Here is a 19,547-nt window from a genome sequence, read left to right on the forward strand (position 1 = left end):
AGCAGTGCAGGCCACAGTAGCCCAGACTGCCTGAGCTGCAGCCTGTACATTGATCATTATATGTAGCCACAGTGTTTCCTGAAAAATTACATCCATCCTCCTTTCATGCTAGCAGAGTAACTCCACCTCTAACATCTTAGACGTGTTTCAAAGCATCATTCTCTCCTTCCTAATGGTCCACATACACACACAGCCACACTTTGGCTGAGAGAGTATGTTTAACAGGCAGCTGCCACAAAAGTCATTGGGTGGGACACTGGAGCAGAATCCACAGGACCATAAAAAGAATCTTAGAGAAATGGCATCCCAAGAACTGGGATATGTTCCTCGCAGGAAAGATTCACCCATTCACCTCTGGCACTCCTCCCTGCTGAGTGTTCCAGCTCTGTCAAGTCTGCAGCCCTAAGCTGGTTGGAAATGGGTGTTTGGGAATGAGACAGAGTAGCTGCCTGCATGTAGAAGTGCTCATACCCTCCCTACACCTGCCACTGGAACTGGCTTGAAATTTTATTTATAGGGAGATGTGAAATCTGACTAGCCTTTTGTACTGTCACCCTTGATGGCTGGGCCTGGAAGCAACATCTGTCCTACACAGGGCTGAAGGGTGCTGCATTGCTCACAGCCACTGTATTCCCCACAGAGCTGGGAGCCACAGCTAGCAGTGAAACACCCTTTTATAACATCAGCCACCCACTGGAAAACCTAGTGCCTACCATTGACTGCATAGTCCTCCATGAAATTCAGCTATTTGCACTAAAATTGCTTTATTCAGTGTGAATTTCCTGCAGTGTCCACAAGATAGTGCTGTTAGAACACCTTTTCTGCAAAAGCAAATGGCAGAAAATGCTTAGCAGGCAGGGAGGCAAACCTGAGGAGTTTTCCAGTGACATCCTCGCAGAAGTAAGGGTGGTGATGTTTGAGTCCTGGGGTTTTTTGGTGACACAAGAAGCTTGCCAGACTTTAATATACACCAGGAAGTTCCCACTGATCATTAAGCAGTTGGTTCTCAGCAAGCCCCAGTTTTAAATGATTGTCAAGCCATGCACAGCTGAACATCTCTTGTTTATTTTGGGACTCTGGTGTCTGTTGGTGCTACTAGGGCAGGACAGGAACACAGCATTTTCCATTGGGCTTGCACCAAGAGGCACAGACTCAGGCCCTTGGGTGGCTCTTCCCCAATCCAGGGTAGGAGCTGCTGGCCTGCAGATCAGGTCTCTAACTCCAAAGGCAGGTACAGGGAAAATAAGCAGTATTAGGGCCACAGAGGGAAGGAAGTGGGCAATCCCTTGTTCCTTGCACAGGGTAAGGCTGGGTAATCCAAGAGTACTAACATCTGAAGTGGAACAGGATTGTCTTGCTTTTGTCCAGACTTAGTAGGGATAACAGCCCTTCTACTCTGGTTGTGCCATCTTAGTATGATGCAGGCAGAGTCACCTTTCACAGTTCAGAAACCCTCAGAGTGCTCAGCCCCACTCTGCTCCCAGAACCTAAACTATTGAGCACAAAACACCCAAGCAGTGGAGAAGGATCATACCTGGGTTGAAGTATCCCTTCTTTAAGTGCCTGTGACTAATGTTTGCTCACATCCTTCAAAGATCCATAACTCTTCTGCTATCTTTTCCAGGCCAGCCCTGAAACACTGCTCACAATTGATCCAGTCCAGGATGAATAACTGGTCTCCAATATAGCTGGCATCTCCAGACACACAGCAAGGATGCAGTCCACAGATGGCAGGTGCAGAGCTGGGGGTGGCCTTGTCACTTAAATGACAGCCTTGACTTTCAGAGGGAGAAGGTAGCTCCACGAAAAGAGGGAGTAATGGTAGAAGGGTTCCTTTGTGATCTGATGTTTGCACAGCTGCATCCTGTGTGGCTGAACCTAGAGCTCACACAACTGTTTTGTGCTTTTGAAGATAAATGCTGAACTGAGCTGAATAAGTAGAAGAGCAGGCACTAGCACATGCCCTACAACTGTTCCTCTCCTAACCTGCTCTTTCCCAGAGGAAGGGTCTGCAGGGAAGTCTGGACCCAGGCTGCACACAAGGGCTATGGCAGCAGACAGCTACACCTAAGCCACCTTCCCCCCTGTTAGGGGGTCCCAGCAGCATCTCAAAATTAAGAGACAAAATGTATTTTGAGTGATTTTTATGTAAACATTACAAGTATAAAGACTTTGAAAAGAAACTTCATCCAAGAAATCAGCCTCCCTACCAACAGCCAGTCTTTAGGAGCTGTTAAACTTTACCATAATTAGCAAGAAATATTTTTTATAGGACAGATAAGATAGTGAAATCCAAGAACATTTATTTATTCAACTTCTTAAAATACTGGTTTTTACAATCATATAGTCCATTTTCTTTCCTTCTAGAAAAGCAAAACTTGTAACAGTTTTGCAATGTTTCAAGCACATCTGGAAAAGGTAATGTACTATACATGTGTAGTTCTCTTAGGGGAGACCACTGTCACCAGCAAAGGGCTAGCTATCTCTGCAGGCAGAGACTGCAGACTCTCAGGCCCCCTACCCAAGCCTTGCAGCGGGTGCATTTTAGCACTTTGCTGAGTACCCTGATACAGGCCATGAAGAAAAAGGCTGCTGTGTTCACTGCCTTTGGGCATGTGACCTGCAGACACCCTGCCACATTTAAAACAGGAGTGATACAAACCACTGACAAACATGCAAGACAAGACAAGTGCATGAAAGATTGCTTGTGAACCAGGTTTTGCTGTAATGATTAAGGCCTCTTCCAGCTAATCTGCTTGCTGGCTTGCTCCTCCAGTTGCATGGCAGTCCCCAGGGCATCCAGTGTTTCTGTAAAAAAAGGGAAGAGTAACAGGGTGACTGATCAGGAAGCTGAACTCTCCAGAACAGCTGTCAGTCTCAGCAGACCTCAGCTATGCAGGGCTGGGTGCTCAAACCCCCACAGCTATGCTGGTGTTACTTTCAGGTCTTTGGAAAAGCATTAGTGAGAGTGCTAGTCAGATACAGGCTCTAACATACCTCTGACACTAAGGAAATTTCTTGAGCTGTCCTCTATGAAGTAATTAGCTCTGCTCACAAAGGTCTCAAGATCATAATCTGGTTTCTCTGTGATTTCCAAGAGGCAGTCAAGTTCAGTAGTCATTTTCTGTATTTACAAGCATAACAGTGATGAGAAATGGACTTTCTAGAAATTCAATTAGTTTCTTCAAATCTGGCAGTCTAATCAACATAGCTGAACTTCTACAGACCAGGAGCCATCAGTGCTCATTAGCAACAAGTAGAGGATGCTATTTGGAGGGGAAAGGGAATTGGCAAAAGCACTGAAATGCCCAGTTTAACCAGCTAGGCCAGAAAATACAGGAAAAAGTTGGCAATGAGGAAGAAGTACCACCAGTAGTACAGCATCTTGCCTTGGTACCTCCCCAGCAGCACTTGGCCCATACAAAGCAAGCTGCTATCAACATACAGAAGGTGGCCTGGGTTGGGTGTGCTGCTCCCCCATACCTGTCTCAGTTCTCTGAGCTGTTCTACAACCTTCTCCTCCCGTTCACTGATTTGAGTCATAACCTCTCGATAGCTGAACATGTGTGGAGAGAACTCTTCCTCCTCATCCTTGCAGAACTGTAAGAAACAGCCCAGGTAAGAACAGCAGGTTGTTCCCAGCTTTGAGTTCTGGTTAGCCCACTGCCCACACATACATTGAGTTGAAGACCTGAGCCTTCAGTACTGGTCTCAGCCTCCTCAGTCTCCATCTGACTCTGGGTTTCACTGCCTCCATCATGAGGGCTGAGCTCTTTCACTCTGCAACAAGATGATTTGTCACTCAAATCTATCTTTCATCAGTTTCTTGGCTACAGCATCACAAAGCAGCTGCTGCAATCAATCAATCAGCACTCAGCAAGAATCAATCAGTTGCACTTTAAGAGTCACACAGTTACCATCCCCAGAACAGGCTTATATGGGCAGAAACTCCTGAATACCGTGGGAAGGAAAGCCAGGAGATGTTTGTGTTAAGGAAACTTTTCTGTCTAGCATCCATGAGCCACTCTGGCAGTTACACAGGCATCAGTTGAGCTGGGACCAAAATCCCTTCACGGCAGGTGGTACATACCCCTTGTATGTGTGTGACTATGCTACAGCAAATATACTATGAAGGTTACAGTCTTAGATTCTTAAGTATGTTAAGTATTTGTAAGTAAGTTAGGCCTGTGAGTGTTGTGCTTATAGTAAATTCAATAGAATCTTATATTAAATTATTTAAATTAGGCTATGGATTAAGTGCAGTTAAAATCTTTAGGCCTAAACCGTTGGTCAAGTCCCAGGGCTATGTTTGACAAGGGGGTCACATGAACCTTGTAACTCAAGGGGAGGGTGTCCTTCAGTTCTTTTCATCTTTACTCTTTTTCTAACCTTACCCCTTTTTCCATTCCCCAGGCTTCCAGGTAGATAATTTTAAGTTGATTTTAATTTTAGATTGATTTTAGTCAATTTTCTCCTCTGTGTGCTTTAACCACCTAATCAGTAGTAGAGTGAACCTTGCCAACAAACTGTGTCTTTCATTTAATTTTGAAACTGCTTTTGCTGCTGCCTTTGCCAGTGATTCTTTGAGTGAACTAAAACACTCATTCATGACACACATTCTTAGCACACCCTTACAGATGGGTCACAAAGTACTACAAACAGTAAAAGGCATAGAGATAACCATTCAGGACAGGGTAAACTCCCTACAAGAACCAGGGCAGTCTGAAGTCTAGCATGAGAGGAGATTCCTTTGAGGAAGAGACATTACTCATGGTTTTACATCATCTCTATTATGTCTCACATACAACACCCAGGCTGGTTTCATATGACAGCTCTAAGGTAACTTTGCTCTTAACAACCATCCTCCAGGTTGCCAACACAAACAATTCAAGAGAACTTGAGGTTCCAAAGGTCAGAGTAAAAGCAGCTAAACCACCTTTTACAATAAGATTATAATCCCCAGGTCAGAAAGGCCATTACCTGTCAGCATATCTCAGTGTGTTTAAGGTGTATTCACACGAACTCATGCCTGGAGAAATCATTGCTATCTGTAAACACAAAAGAAACCTTAGTGACTCCTACCTGACTTTTGCTCATTAATGGTCCTACACATCTCCCAACACAGCTGGGACATTTGAGGACAAAGAGCTGGAGTTGAGACAGCCAAGTCCATTTTTCTTTATGGATTCTGTAGGACATGCCAGCACCCCTGTATCCCACTTCCACTGTCTTTGTGTGCACCTGATGTACTTCACCATCCACAGAAAGCAAAGCCCTTTGAGACCACACCAAGCTCTCTTGCAGATTCACTGTATTAAAAAGACTTCCACAGCCCTGCTTCTACAAGAGTGGGCACAACTCACAAATTTATTATCTCGCTCACCATGGGCAAGTTTCCATGAGGAAAATATTTGGGTTTTTTGTTTGTTTAACAAGATCTAAAGCTTTCTGATTAAAAAAAACTCTTGCTGTAGAGGAACATGCAGCTATTTGGGTTGAATTAGAAGCCAAGCATTGTGCTTGACATGTGCACACTCACCATGCAGGTCCTTGAGTTTGCTCCTATGAAAGAGTCCCTTAGCACCTGTGTCAGCTTGCTCTCCCGAAAAGGGGTGTGGGACTTGTTCTGCCCTAAAGCTCGGATGCACTCCTACAAAAAGACAGTATTGTGAATGCAGTGTTGCACCTCTCTTCAAACAGCTCTGCAAGCTATCAACCACCAATTGCTGGTAAACCCAACAGGCTGAAGAATGGTCACATGTATTGCTCCAAGTTCTTCATAATCTTTAAAATATACTCCAGGTATCTGACTGTCACAGGACAGTAGGTATAGCCATCATATGTCACAAACCCCCTCACACTAATAAAGGTCATGGAATGAAGCTTGAAATAGCTGTACCAGTGTCTGGCCTGACAAGACTGCACTACTTTCCTGGAAACCTTCTAAATGGAAGTATACTCTATTTTTAGATTGCTCACATCCTAAACTAAGACTTTTTTGGTTTTTTCCTCATACTGGAATGAAACAGAACAGATAACCCCAGAGTTAGAATCCACATGTGGATTATCACTCTGGTCCAGGAGCTGCAGCTCACCTTCAAAGCCAGCAAGCTCTTATTGATTTCAGCACCTTCCATCCGTGTCTGCCGATCAGCATTAGATGTGTCTGCACCCCTTTCATTTCCTGCCAGATCCACCAAGGAAAATTTGCCAATCATTTGTCCTCTTCGGCGCAGGATGATTTGGAAGCAGGCATGTGACCGGGAAGAGCTGGCATTTGCAAAAGTCTGCCCAGATGTCCTTCAGCAGAGATGAAAACAAGCCTTAGAAATGTGTAACAAAACAACAGGTCCTGACAGCACTAGATAAGACCTGTAGCCATTCAATTAACCTTCTAGGGTTTTCCCACACATTAATACTTTAAGTTTGTGTGAACTATAGAATTGTTTCTGATATAAGAGCACAGAACTACTCGTGAAAAACACCAACCTGCACTCTGGTTATAGAAATTTAAGGCTATTTAGCTGCCTGGCTCAACTCAGCCAGCCTACATTGGAATGCCTTTCTGAGTGCTAAAGCCTCACATGCACTTGAGCTGGAAGTCACAGCTTCAGCACACCACATGTCATTTTCCTAATGCATCTACCATTATACAGTAAGCTCAGCCAAGCTCCCCACTAAACAGCATTAGCTGTGCTAGCACATTACAATCATGGTAAATCCCTTTCTCCAGCCAAGCTGGCTTGGCACTTCACCTCTGCTGTGCAGCTGCACCTGCCCCATTACTGCAAGGCACAGAGTGACATCTTTTAATTTAAATCTCCCTGTGACCTTCTTTATCATTTATTCCCTGAGAATGCTGGCAGGTTCACTGTTCCACCGTCATTCCTGCTACTGGGGAAAAAGGAGGGAATAGCCTGAAATATAACAACAGTTCATGACTAAATTGCTAGCCAAAAAAGGCTGCACAGAATGCTGAATAAACTTTTAGGATGTGCATATTTGCCCATACAGTGCAGTACAGAAGCCAAGAAGCTCTCATTTGTGTACAAATATTTCCACAGCAGTGGCAACTTAACTGAAGCAGATAAGACTTGGAAATACAGATTTTAGCTCCCAATTAAAGATACTAGTATGATGGCAGAGCTGCCCCCACCATAGCCTTTCCTGCCAGGATGATGTGCCAAGCCTACAGCTGTCCCTTGGCACCTGCTTTCAAGGATTCTTTAGACAGGATTCCTGAACAACATGCAGTATTTTTGTTGCCATTGGAATAGCTTATCTGGCCTGCAGTTAAGCCAAACCATTTTTGCAATTATGGTTCATACCAGCTGCTGTTCCTTGATCTTACAAGCCCACAGGGAGCTACTTGTATTTCTGTGGACTAGCTGATACTAGAAAGCACCAAGGCAGCCATCTCCTCATGTGAATGGTTTCTCTTATTGGAGTTCCATGAGGGTACATGAACAAGGGGCTCCGACACTTCCTATGGGAGGTAGGCTGAACCCAGCCCTTCCACTCCCTTGTTGTGTAACCACTCCCTGGTATTCATGCAGAGACTGCTCAGTGCCTTTACTGGGAACAACCTTCTGTTTACATGTCAAAGCACCAGCTACAAGCATCATATAGGCTTTTCTAAACATGGAGATGCAACAGGACATGACTCCTCTTTTATAGATTTTAAGTCACCACACCTGCAAGCACTGCCCATCGAGATCATTTTGATGACATCCTCAGCACAGCTAACTGGGTTTTCTTGGAGACCAACAACCTGGACCTGTTGCTTGCCATCCTCCAGGACTCGAAGTTTGGCCTTCTTATTCAAGAGGTCAAACACCTATATTTGGGCAAAAAGATTGAGGCAAATCTGAACAAGGACTCCTTGTAAGTATTTTTCCCTGTCTTTGTATAAAGTTATATAGAAACAGCATCTTTAACATACACTTCAAATTCAAACCAAAACACACCCAATATAAACATAATACATAGAACTATAGAAGGTATGAAGTCTGACTCAGCTACTTATTAAATAGTCAACCGAAGAAATCGGGTCAAGATTTAAAAATAAAAACAGATCTTACTTTTCCATTGTATATTTCAAAGAAAGTCACATAGACTTCCAGATTCTGATTCCTGTACCTGGGCTGGTTTAGGAGGAGGAAGACATCTTGTGCTAGTGAGGAAAGACAAGTTTAGTTAATTGGCTTAAAACACATTCTAGTTGCTACTTGATCTACTGTCAAACACTGCACAGCTATAAGGCAGTGTCTAGCACTGAGTGACAGTCATCCAAACAAATGCTAACAATCAGTGCTGTGCTACCATCTGGAGAACAGATTGAGCAGCATCCTTACCCAGGGACTGAAAACAGGGAAATACAGGAGTTTCAACTGCTAATGCCACCCACAGATAACAATCCTTACTGCTCTGAGGGAACACTGGGATCCTCTATTGTTTTGGACAGGTCTGAAAAAGTCACATGTTTGTGTTTCAAGTACATCTTGCAGACAGTTTAGAAAACATGCCTCCCTGAACATCTGCACTGCTGAAGTTTGGAGACAATATACCAGCTTAGTTGACCCTGTGGCTGGATCCAGTGCAGCTTTTCACAATTAGGCTCCAGATTTTGAAGCTGAGCTGAAAATCAAAGACTCCTTCAGGGCCAGTCATAACTATTTTTCAGAGATCAGCCAACCAATTCCTGGTTCAGCTGCTTTGCTGCTAAGTTCACATTTGGTCTTTCTAAAGGGAAGGTAAAGGTCAGGTTTTGTGGTACTTTCTAGACATTATCAAGGAGGGGCTTCTAAGCGTCTGTTTTCTGAAATAATTTTGGACATGCTAGGTTTGTTTTTTTTTTTTTTGTTTTTTTTTTTTTTTTTGCATTTAAGGCTTATGGAAAGAAACACAATACATACATCCTTTTGCCTAACAAGTTTTACATCACAAATTTATAGAGTTGTGTTGTACTCAGATATGTCTGAGACAAAAGCAAACCAGAAGAATCAAAATTAAATGGTTCTGCCCAGCAAATGCCTAATTAGTAAACTTATCAGAAACAAGTAGCTTCTGGTGAGTTCAGTATGGATGTAGACACTTACAGGCTAGAGGAAAATATTTTGGAAATGAATGAAAATTGGAAATGAAAATGAAAATTGCATTGGAAATGAATGAAAAAATAATCATACCTCCTGCAAACACCAGTTCTTATTACTGAAAACACAAATACTTTATGTATCTTCTACTGTGCATTTTTAAAATAACCATGAAAAGCAGATCTTACCTAGTTAAGAAAAATAAGCATTAATCTGATTTTTGTACGTATAGAAGAATCAACTCACAGGCAAAAGCATATATGCCCTTTGCGGCATTCTGGCTTCTCCCAGAGAAGTCTCCACCCATAGTCTGTGAAGAAAACAGGCCAGGGGTCAGGCATGGCACCAACAAGTCAGCCTACCTGATCTTCATGCCAAAAACAGACCAGGAAGTTACCATAGATAAGCCCCAATGCCAGCAAGATTACTGGAATGCAGTGCCAAATTAGTTTGCAGCTTTCCTATCAGTTCAAAAAGAAGATCTGGCCTACACAAAGCAGTGCACCTGTAAGGCCCTGGGGTGCAGAGTCAAAGCAGTTGTTCCTCCAAGGAAACTACTGTGACAGTGCAACCAAACAGCCTCTAGTCAGAAGAGAAAGCTTCATTTGTTAGGATCTAGGTCAAAACATTTTTACAACTACTTGCAAAAGTTAACATGAAAATACAAATTTAGGGCAGACAATACCTTTAACTCCTTTGACCCAAGTATCTTTAATTACAAAAAATTTTTCAGTTAGTGCTATCCTAGTGACTTGCTCTACCACTGTTATTTAAAACACAGCTCAATTCCATGACACAGTCTCAATCTAGCAGAGTTTAATGTGCAACACTCCAGTCTCTGTTGTCCCTGCACTAGTTTTGCCCTAGGACTGGGAAGAGAAAGTAACTTAACCTGTGATTTTAGTGCATCACAGCTGTATTCCTATAATGAGGCTCAGGTAAGCAGGTTTCTCTGCCCTTTCCAGTGCAATGAAGGCAGCCTGTGTTCAAACTTGTATAAAGCTCCACCTTTTTGTCTGGATTACTGGAAAAGATCTACAGCTCACTACATGGCACTAAAGATAGGAGGTCCTAACCTAAAACTTGCCTCTATCACTGAACAACAGCAATGACTGTCTGATTACTCAAAGCAGCGCATTAGCCCTTTGCAGATCACTGTAGTTTGAGGTAAATGCTTCTTGCAGAGCAGGACAGCACATTTGACTCCACCATCATGCTGTGAGGATTCTTCTCCATAGTTCCCAGAAGAAGAAAGTTAAAGACAACACAGCTGTTGAAAGTTTAGAGCAAGCGTTCTCTTTTGAGACAAAAGAATTTTCACAACTCCTAAAGCTGCAATGTTAGAGTGGAAGGGTGGTTAGAAAGCAAATACATTAACTCACCCACTTCACAAACAAAACCAGATCACTTAAATATTTATGTGCATCATGAAGCTTATTTTTATATAATTGCTGAATTCTTTGGAATGCCTCCAAGCTCAAAACACAGGAGAGACTGGCCTATGTCTCAGATGTAGGCTAATAGCCCCTCTATACAGGCAGGAGTTAAACAGCAACAGGCATTTGAGGCAAGGAATAGCCAACTGACCTATCAATACATCCTAAATCTTTTAAAGTCAGCTTTTCTTTTTTTCTAAAGAGAAAAAAAATCTTTTTATATTCCTTATTTTTTTTTCTAAAAAGAGTTTTTCTAAATCTTTTGAAAAGTCAGTACAATTTTCCACACAGTCTCAAAGGAAACCTACTAGTACATAAAGCTACAGAAAAAGAGTTAACATCTTACAAAGTATTAGCTTTAAGACAATAAAACCAAAATCCAAAATTCTTACACAATCCTACTCATGCTCAAGCATCAGGAAGGTTTGAAATACTTTATCAAAGCTAGAAAATTGGAGACCTTGGAGAAAAACTTACATGCGTCTTGCCACTGCCTGTCTGGCCATATGCAAAGCATGTCGCCTTCCCACCCTCAAAGATGGTCTCTACAAGAGGTCTAGCAGTGAATCTGAATATTCAAAAGAAAAAAAATAGTTACAGCAAATATTTCATACACTGCTTCATCAGCATCAGTTTTCACAAGAAACAAAACAAAAAATAAGCAATTCCTTAGGCAATCAGTAAGGCTATGCTAAAAATAAGCCTTAGACTTTTCAGTCCTTCAGCTTCCTCTAAAAAGGATTCTAATACTTATTTCAAGTAAGTTTCTTAAGCTTAGATGCCATCTGGCCATAGCTCCATCCTTTTATCTGAAAGTCATTTCCAGCAAGCATTACCTGTACACCATTTCATTCGAAGCAGTTTCATCAAATGAAAAGTCAAATCTAAATGTTTGGGTTTCAAGGTATTTTGTTAGGTCCACTTTCTGCTTTGGCTCATGCACCATCAGGACACACTTGCTCGGAACAGTAACCACATCACATTCCTTTTTTAGAAGTTCTGTTGACAGAAAAGACCCTCAGTTTTAACAAAAACACTTTGAACAAAGTCAGACTGTTCAAGACAGAGCTGTTTGGTCAGTACACTCACCTTGCTTATTGAGAGGGCGCTTTCTCACACAGACACAAATCCTGTGCTCTTCTATCTAAAAGAAAAGTAAGAAAATAGTAAGTATTTCCCAATTACACTTGCTCTATTACAGAGAGATCCAGTGCTCCCTCACATCCATTTTTCTTTATGCTGACCAGAGTTGCTTCTGAGCTGACCCACTCATGCAGGGATGTCAGTCTTAAAGTGCATTCAGTGCAAAAGTAACACTACAAATATTTTACCTTTATGCAGCATTCTCCAACATGTAAGATAGAAATGCTTTCCAGCAAAATTTATGATATCAAAACTGCAGCTATGGTCAAGTAATTATTCAGGCAAATTAAGACTTTCATTTACCCCAGAGGTTTTTGGTAACCTGGAGTTCTTTATTGATGCAGCAAGTTATTTGTGCAGCACAGCTACACATCAGATGAGATGGGAAGTGCATATGCCATTGGGTGAGACAGAAAGGAAAGGTAACAAGCTCCTCTCCTGTCACACAAAGCAATAGGTACACAGGGTTTTTTAATGGCTGAGGGTACTGACCAAGCCAGGGTTCTCTAGTTTTCAACCTCTACTTTTGCTCCTCCACTTTTTGACATATTTAAAAATAGATTAGCATGTTCTGTAATAGGTCAACAGACCATTTTAAATTGTACCTATTCCTACAATGATGGCTGTGCAACTGATGGTCACGTATCATTTGCATGATAATTGTTGAACCATAGACTCTTCACTAGTGACAAAGTAAAACAAGACAGCTTAGCCCTAAATAGGGAAGGCAAGTGACCTTACAGATAACCCCAACTTCCTCAATATGCTCAGAGGATTTCCAAGGTGCAGCGATGCACCATTGCTTGATGCCAACATTTTCAGTACAAAATAGAGAAGTCTGTCCCCAGGCTGCAGTTAGTAGCCTCAGTATTTACTTACTGGATCACTTATAGATATTGGCTGGCAGTTTAAAGTTGCTCTGAATGACTGGATCATACGTGCAAACTCCCAGTTTGGATAGCTGCTGTCAAACTCCTGCATGGAAAACCATGGATGTGAATGCAATTGATCTGTTACAGCAAAAAAAGGCCACAGAGACTATTAAACAAGCAGGTGTATGCAATTCAAAGCATTTTACAACATTCATAACTTCCTAAAATCAGAATCAATCCATCCTTATGTAAAGCTTTCTAAGAACAAAGCCTGTCCAAAATATGTTTTGGTTTAAACTCCTGTAGTCCAGGATCCTATAGAATTTCCCCTTACAGGTGCATTGTAGAGTACTCCACCTGTGCTCGTTTTATCCTGATTTCACTATTTTGAGCTCTCTTTTCTTCTCTCTTGGTTCTCATTTTCTCCATCTCTTTCACAATGTTAGATCTTCTTCGAACTAGATAAAATGAAAACAGTTCCTTGGGTTAAAATTTCATACTAGGTTTTAAGCATAAAACAAATATTTCAACTTTTCCAGGTTGCTGACAGACTAGCTCATGCAGGAAACAATCATCTTCAGAAGGATGGCCATTAATTCTGCAGCACTTCCTTCCCAAATCAGATCTAAATATCACAGAAACTACCTCGGAAGTCACACAAGCAAAGGCAGCATTTCTGAGGCAATACCACTATAACAGAATTGCACATCTGTAATAAAAAGTGATCAAGATATTCTGTCTTGCTGCCAAAGTCACCTTTTCAAAGCTTTAGTCTGAGTACACAAAGTAGCAATCACAGTGATTCACTGCTGACTGATGAGTCAGTCTTTACCCACTGCTCCCAAGTACCTGGGCTCACTGAACAGTTTGTTCTAGCAGCAGACAGATGATTCTCTGGATTTCCATTTCCATTTTCCAGGGAAGCTTCTGGAACACAACTCAACCCAGTAGGCCTGGTTCGGCCAGCTGCAGAAAGAAGCAAAGAAGCCAAAGACCAAAACCAATTGTTAGATTGCAGAGATCAATAATAATTTTGTAATTTGTAAAGCCTCATAGACCACAGGCATTTCTCAACTCCTGCAGCAGGAGAGTGAACTATCTAAAACCTGTGGTAAATGTGCAAGTAAACTTTTAAATCCTTTGCCAAAAAACATTTCACACAATGCTGCAACTCAAGGCCAAACCAACTAGACAAGAATTTACTATCAAGCCTCTTATTTCAGTGTTTTTGTATAACTTAACATGCAAGGCATGCCTTCAGCTATTTTTAGGGTAGCCTAATAAAATAAATAACTACAACTTTGTAATTCAAGGAGGCTCAAGTTCTTGCGTTACTCAGCCAGTATAGGTAAAACTACTACCAATATGGTTACAGTGTGTGTTGTCAGCAGTGTTTAGGCACTTCTCTTCCCACTCTAGCACCATGAATATCTTTTTATGTCATTAAGCAGATAGCACATCCACCCAATTTGCCCAACCACAGCTCTCTGGCTAAGAAAGTACATCATTATGTACTGAGGGAGCTGGGGTTGTTCAGCCTGGAGAAAAGGAGACTAAGGGGTGACCTCATCACTCTCTACAACTTCCTGAAGGGTGGCTGTAGTGAGCTGGGGGTCGGCCTCTTTCTCCGGGCGACAACGGATAGAACAAGAGGACACAGTCTCAAGTTGCGTCAAGCGAGATGTAAGTTAGAAGTAAGAAGGAAATACTTCACAGAAAGAGTGGTCAGAAACTGGAATCATTTACCCAGTGAGGTGGTAGAGGCATCATCCCTTGAAGAATTTAAAAAAAGACTGGATGTGGCACTTGCTGCCATGATCTAGCTGAACAGTTAGAACATCGGCTGGACTAGATGATCTTATAGGTCTCTTCCAGTCTTGAAAATTCTGTGATTCTGTGATTCTGTGATTATGCACAACATTGTTTCCAAACTCCTTTGGAAAACACTTCAGGCAGGAGCCCTAGATATTTGCATAGGGGCAAACCTCTAGGTCTCATTTTATCTATGAAAAAGTTCAGGTTGCTCTCCCACTGAGATTTGCAGTTTGAATAATTAAATGCACTCAAAAGTGAATATTGTTTCACATTAAGAATTCACTGAACTGTGTCTCCACTTACCAGCCAAATATTTTCTGGTTTGCATGGAAGTGGAGGGATCTACTGCCATTTCATCTTCCTGGAAGCCACACTGGGGTTCTGTGAGAGCAGACATCCTGGAACGGCCACGCACAGCTTTGGAAACAGGAATCCAGGGACACTCAGACACTTGCAATTAATCAGTTGTTCACAAAGTACAGAGCAGTGGAGAAGAAGGTGTGGTTAAAAGGATCTTTCTCATTAGCAAAGTGCACAAAGCAATGTGTGTGGGTGAAAACTGGTCAATAAACCCACCACTACAGAAAAGCAAACAGTTCATTTCAGATTTGCAATTCCAGGGAATTTCTTTCAGATCCCACTAAGGATTCACATAAGGATATGGCAGTTCCAGCACCCTAACAATACCTAGGAAGGAGGAAGTTTTAAGTCAGAAAACCACTAAATGCTCTGAGGCTTCACACTTGCAGGGCTGCATGAATTAACTCTTTGATAGTGACATGGGCACAGCAGCCTGGCAACTGGCCACGGGCAGCACTGTGCCCACCCACACACAGGCTGTGTGGTGCACAGTAGGCTGAGAGCTCCATGGCACTACATTCAGCTAAAAAACACTGTATAACTACAACAGCAAATCTTTGAAAAAGGTCCCTTTGTAGGTAGTCTCCATTTTCACATGCCAAGGTATTTCTTTCACTGAGATCAAGTCCTTTACAAACCTTCCTAGGACAAGGATTGGAATGTTTACCTCAGTAGTTTAATAAAAAAAGCAAATCTGATATGAAAAAGAAAGTGTGATATGCAAGGTAGAACTCCCTTCACCTCTTGTGACCAGCAATTATTAGAATTTACCCAGAATGAATCACTTATTTCAAAGGATACCAGATCTGTTGGAGACCAAGGGTTCTTTTCAACTCTGAAACAAATTTCTTAAAACCATACACAAAATTCACTGTTCCCATTAACTCTTTACCTTGAATCTTCTGCTCATTTGCAGAGACATTAAATGTGACTTCTGCAATTTTAGAAACAAAAAGCATCATTTTCATTATACTCAGAAAGGGCATTTTATTCCATTCTCTCTTGTCCCACATGCCCAGGCTTGATCTCATCTCACACTCAACAGCACTGTTTCTATAAATGCTGGTGCTCCTGGACAGGCAGATTAACTGGAGGATTCACTCCATCTAAATGAGTTTGATTCAAGTGATTCTTGTATGTGAGGATATTCAGCATCCTCAAAAATTCCTATTGATTCATGGGACTGGGGCAATATCATTCCTTAATTAACTCTGAAAGCACTGCTTCTGCTTCTCTCCTTTCCTGGATAAGAGGGAGACTGACACCTGCTGATCTTCCTTAATTTGTTTAGTCTAAGAACATGAGAGAAGCTGATGCTAGCTTTCTAAATGGTGCAGTGCAGAGTTTGCAACAGGACAGACACTCTGACATTCCTGGGCCTTAGCTAGTTTTAACAACAGAAATTATTTGATGAATACTGTAAACACTGCTGCTCTAAGCTCTGAGCAGTGACAAGACCATGCCACTAGGACAGGCAAGAGATATTTCAGTTATGCAATTAGATTCTATACCTCAGGAGAGCTGTGACCTCTGCAAGGACATGTTTCCATCAACCAGTGACTGGATTAACACACATTGTGTTTTCCAGCTGGCTATCCAGTTCTATTAACAGACCTATATATAGGCAGTTATGACTTAACATCATTTTGCTTGTCAGTTCACAAAATTTTTGGAGTTCTCTGAGTTTGAGAAAGATCAGGATCTGTACTGTACTCCAGTACAGAACAGCTTCTTACACATTAGGATTCTTTGATAACTCCTGCCTCTCTGATGGCAGTAAATTTGTGCTGTTGTCTTCTGGGACCAGCTTCTCTGTCTCACATTGCATGCAACAGAAGAGGCCAAACATACCCAGATGTTTTGTTTACAGCTCAATTGAATGGAGAAGCACAAGTTTTGACTAACTATGCACTTTAAGACAATCATTAAATCAGCAATCATTCAACCTCAGCATCATACAGTGTATTACAAATAGACCTGTAATGCTGCCATTTGCAATTTAAAAAGCCTAAAGAGTCAGCTGATAAAGCTAAGAGAAGGTAGAAAATAGGCATTTTCTAACTCCTGACACCTCAGGAAGAACAATTTCTTAGCAATGCCACAGTGACATCTCTATCTACCCTTCTGGCTTTGCCCAACACATTGTACTGACATACAATCAGGGAGCTGGGCACACCAGCTGGCACTTTGACTGCCTGCTCTGAAAAGTCTCCAAGCATAAAGCTCTACTTATTGTCCAGGGAGGCTGCTTAGTGAGGAGACATACATTTGTCACCACTATTTCTTCCTTATCCTTTCAACTCTCATTCTGACACTTTTAATCTTAATAATTGGCATTTAGCTTCTGTTGTTTGTGGCATTTTCAAAGCTCCATGCAGAGCTTTCAAACTCACTGCAACAGCAACTGCCTAGTAACATTTAAAGCAGGGAATAACTGCAGGAATACTGCAGAAGAGAAGAACACATCAACAAAGCCCATAGGAGCAGGGCTCCAACTCTCCAACCTGTTAGGAGAGTTCCTGCCCTCAGGAGTCCAAAACATTGGTATGAAACATTTGTTAGCACTGCCTAAAAGATGTACTGAAGTACAATATTATGGCTCCAGTGAAAGATCCACAAGGGCATAGCAGAGGTAAAAAAAAAAAAGGACATTTTCTCACCTTCTCGAGGAGCAGGAATTTTTGAGAGGGTTGTTCTACGCTTCTGTTTCTGAAAAACAAGGAATGCTGTAAGCAATTGGAATAAACAGCAAATGCCTAGCATTGCTCTTCAGAGCAACATCAATATAACAAGAATTTCTGACCAAAGCCTAACTATGAGACAGAAAAGCAAGTCAGAGATCTCAAATTTTAAGACTGAGAGTATTATACAGAACAAGACCAATGCATTAGTACCTTAGAAAAAGCAAAACTACTTTAAAGCACTTACCTGTGAAGTTACGTTGTCTTGCACGGGAACATTCTCTTTCACATCAGCAGGAGGTAGTTCTAATAATTCAGGATTTATTGCAATGACATCACTAATATCAACCTGCAAGAGCAAAGGCAGGATTTCACATGGTAGAATACTGCTGCTTCCACTTAGGGACTGGTATTTTTTCTAATCTGGACTTTCAGTGAAGGCAAACAAACTTGACCCACTGCCTGCCAAACGTTACATTAAAATTGCTTGGAAGAGCAAAACAGTAGTTCCTATTCCATTTGAACAATCTGGTACATCTAAATACACCAGACAAAATGTGCTAGTTAAGCCATTTACCCTCATCTGCCAAACACCACACAGCTCTGCAGGTGCCATAGAGCACTTCTGAAGAGAAGGGCAAAGCCCATTTGGCATCCCCTGCTCTAATCTGCCACTGCTAATCTTAGTAAATCTCAGCAGCTCTGTAACTTCTGTGCTAGGAGAGCATTAAGTGTTTACTGTGTGATTGTGCTTACCGAAATAAACGTCAAAGAGCTGCTTAGACTCTGGGAAATGAAGGATTCAGCATTTAATCCATAACTTAATTCAGCTGTATCTTCACTTGCTACTGCAAACAATTGCACCTGGGACCAACTATTCCTGACTGACCCTCATGTGAAATCAATTCTGCCTTTACCTCATCACATGCACAGCATATACACATAAGCACATAAGAAAATTGTTGTATTTTGAAGTATCTTCCTAAAGATTTAGCATCTTAACACATAAATGCAATTTAGCCATTATATCCAAATCTGTATATTTTTTTCTATTTGAATGCAGCAAGCATATGCACAGAGTAAGACTTGGTTTCTAACAACCAGCCAATGGCAACTTTTAAGATTTTCACTGAAATTCAGAGTCTGCATATTTCTAGAGAGACCAGAAGGACAAGTACATTTGCTGAGTACCAGATTTGTTTAAGTGTCAGGAATTCAGCCATATAATCTTCAAATGCCCCAGACCCCCCTCTCTCCCATCCCATCTCACACTGGATTTATTTCATATTGGTGCAGAAATTCAGGAAATTAAACCCCGCACCTTATTAGTAACAGATTTTAAGGAGACCCTGGAGGCCATAATGTAAGACACGGAAAGCCAACAGAGCTGGAAAACTGGAATCTTGGGAGCATTGGGAGTCGACAGTGCGAGAGGCCCAACACCTCCTTGATCCCTCTGAAAGGCAAAGGCTACAGATTTGGCACTGCAGCTCTCACACTCTACCTTAGCACACCTAAAGCATTGCTTTCATTACGTATAAAAGGAGGGCACGGAGCGAGCTGCTGCCCGCCCGCTCCGGACGAGCCTCGGGCTGCCCGGGCCCGGCGGCGTCGGAGCACCCGGGGAAGGGCCCGCGAGCAGCCCGCACTCACCTCCTTGCCTTTAGTGGCACCACTCTCACACCACTCCACGGTCACGCAGGAGTGCTCCACGTTCACCACCTTCACCGTGGCCTTGTGGATTAAGCCTGGAAAAAGCCAGCATTAAGCTCAAGCCTGGCCACCCCACACCGCCGGGACTCCCGCGGGCAGCGGAGGCCGGGAGCCTGCAGACGCCCCATTCCCCGCTCCTCACCACTGCTCCGCTGGATGTTAATAACGACGCCGGGATAGACGTTGCGGCAGAGGCGGGAGTCCATGGCTCGGGGACAGGAACCGCGTCCCGCCCCAGCAGCGAGACACTCGTACAGCAACCGCCGCCGGTTTAAACCCCGCGCGCCGCCGTGCCGCGCGGCCTGCCGGGAGTGGCCCTGGGACTACATCTCCCGGCAGGCCTGGCGGCGGGGTGCCGTTGTCGGGAGATGGAGTTCCGGAGGGCGGACAGCGCCGCCGCGCCCGAGGAAGGGCGGGAGGCTGAGGGGAGCGGCC

At 42.7% G+C, this 19,547-nt stretch overlaps 1 protein-coding gene across 4 annotated transcripts; it reads right to left on the minus strand.

Annotated features, from left to right (window-relative positions):
• Window positions 1–2,129: 2,129 nt before the first annotated feature.
• KIF2C (kinesin family member 2C) lies at window positions 2,130–19,368 on the minus strand. 4 transcript variants are annotated; one of them, XM_059478021.1, is made up of 22 exons: window positions 19,255–19,368; window positions 19,053–19,147; window positions 17,647–17,748; window positions 17,379–17,427; window positions 15,611–15,652; window positions 14,662–14,775; window positions 13,393–13,509; window positions 12,901–13,001; window positions 12,551–12,646; window positions 11,618–11,672; window positions 11,365–11,527; window positions 11,006–11,096; window positions 9,339–9,402; window positions 8,082–8,173; window positions 7,695–7,837; window positions 6,096–6,300; window positions 5,540–5,650; window positions 4,981–5,048; window positions 3,678–3,780; window positions 3,484–3,600; window positions 2,998–3,124; window positions 2,130–2,808 (listed from the first exon to the last, which is right to left on the minus strand). In XM_059478021.1, the coding sequence occupies exons 1-22, from the start codon at window positions 19,316–19,318 to the stop codon at window positions 2,732–2,734; spliced, it is 2,196 nt and encodes a 731-aa protein (XP_059334004.1). In that variant the 5' UTR covers window positions 19,319–19,368; the 3' UTR covers window positions 2,130–2,731. The 4 variants fall into 4 exon arrangements, with proteins under 4 accessions (XP_059334004.1, XP_059334005.1, XP_059334006.1 ...); XM_059478022.1 differs by lacking the exon at window positions 15,611–15,652 and having other exon boundaries at window positions 19,255–19,344; XM_059478023.1 differs by lacking the exons at window positions 19,053–19,147; window positions 19,255–19,368 and adding an exon at window positions 18,721–18,826.
• Between the last annotated feature and the right edge of the window lie 179 nt (window positions 19,369–19,547).

The sequence above is a fragment of the Ammospiza nelsoni genome, chromosome 9, assembly GCF_027579445.1.
Source record: "Ammospiza nelsoni isolate bAmmNel1 chromosome 9, bAmmNel1.pri, whole genome shotgun sequence".
Lineage (NCBI taxonomy): Eukaryota > Metazoa > Chordata > Aves > Passeriformes > Passerellidae > Ammospiza > Ammospiza nelsoni.

What these genes read in the sequence shown, in the direction of transcription:
- KIF2C (XM_059478021.1), bottom strand. Translation starts at nt 19,318, where the DNA reads ATGGACTCCCGCCTCTGCCGCAACGTCTATCCCGGCGTCGTTATTAAC. An exon ending in GGGCATATATGCTTTTGCCT is followed by an intron (nt 8,174 to 9,338) that starts GTGAGTTGATTC and finishes TTTCCTCACTAG; the next exon opens with CACAAGATGTCTTCCTCCTC. An exon ending in GCTCAGGTCTTCAACTCAAT is followed by an intron (nt 3,601 to 3,677) that starts GTATGTGTGGGC and finishes TGTTTCTTACAG; the next exon opens with TTCTGCAAGGATGAGGAGGA.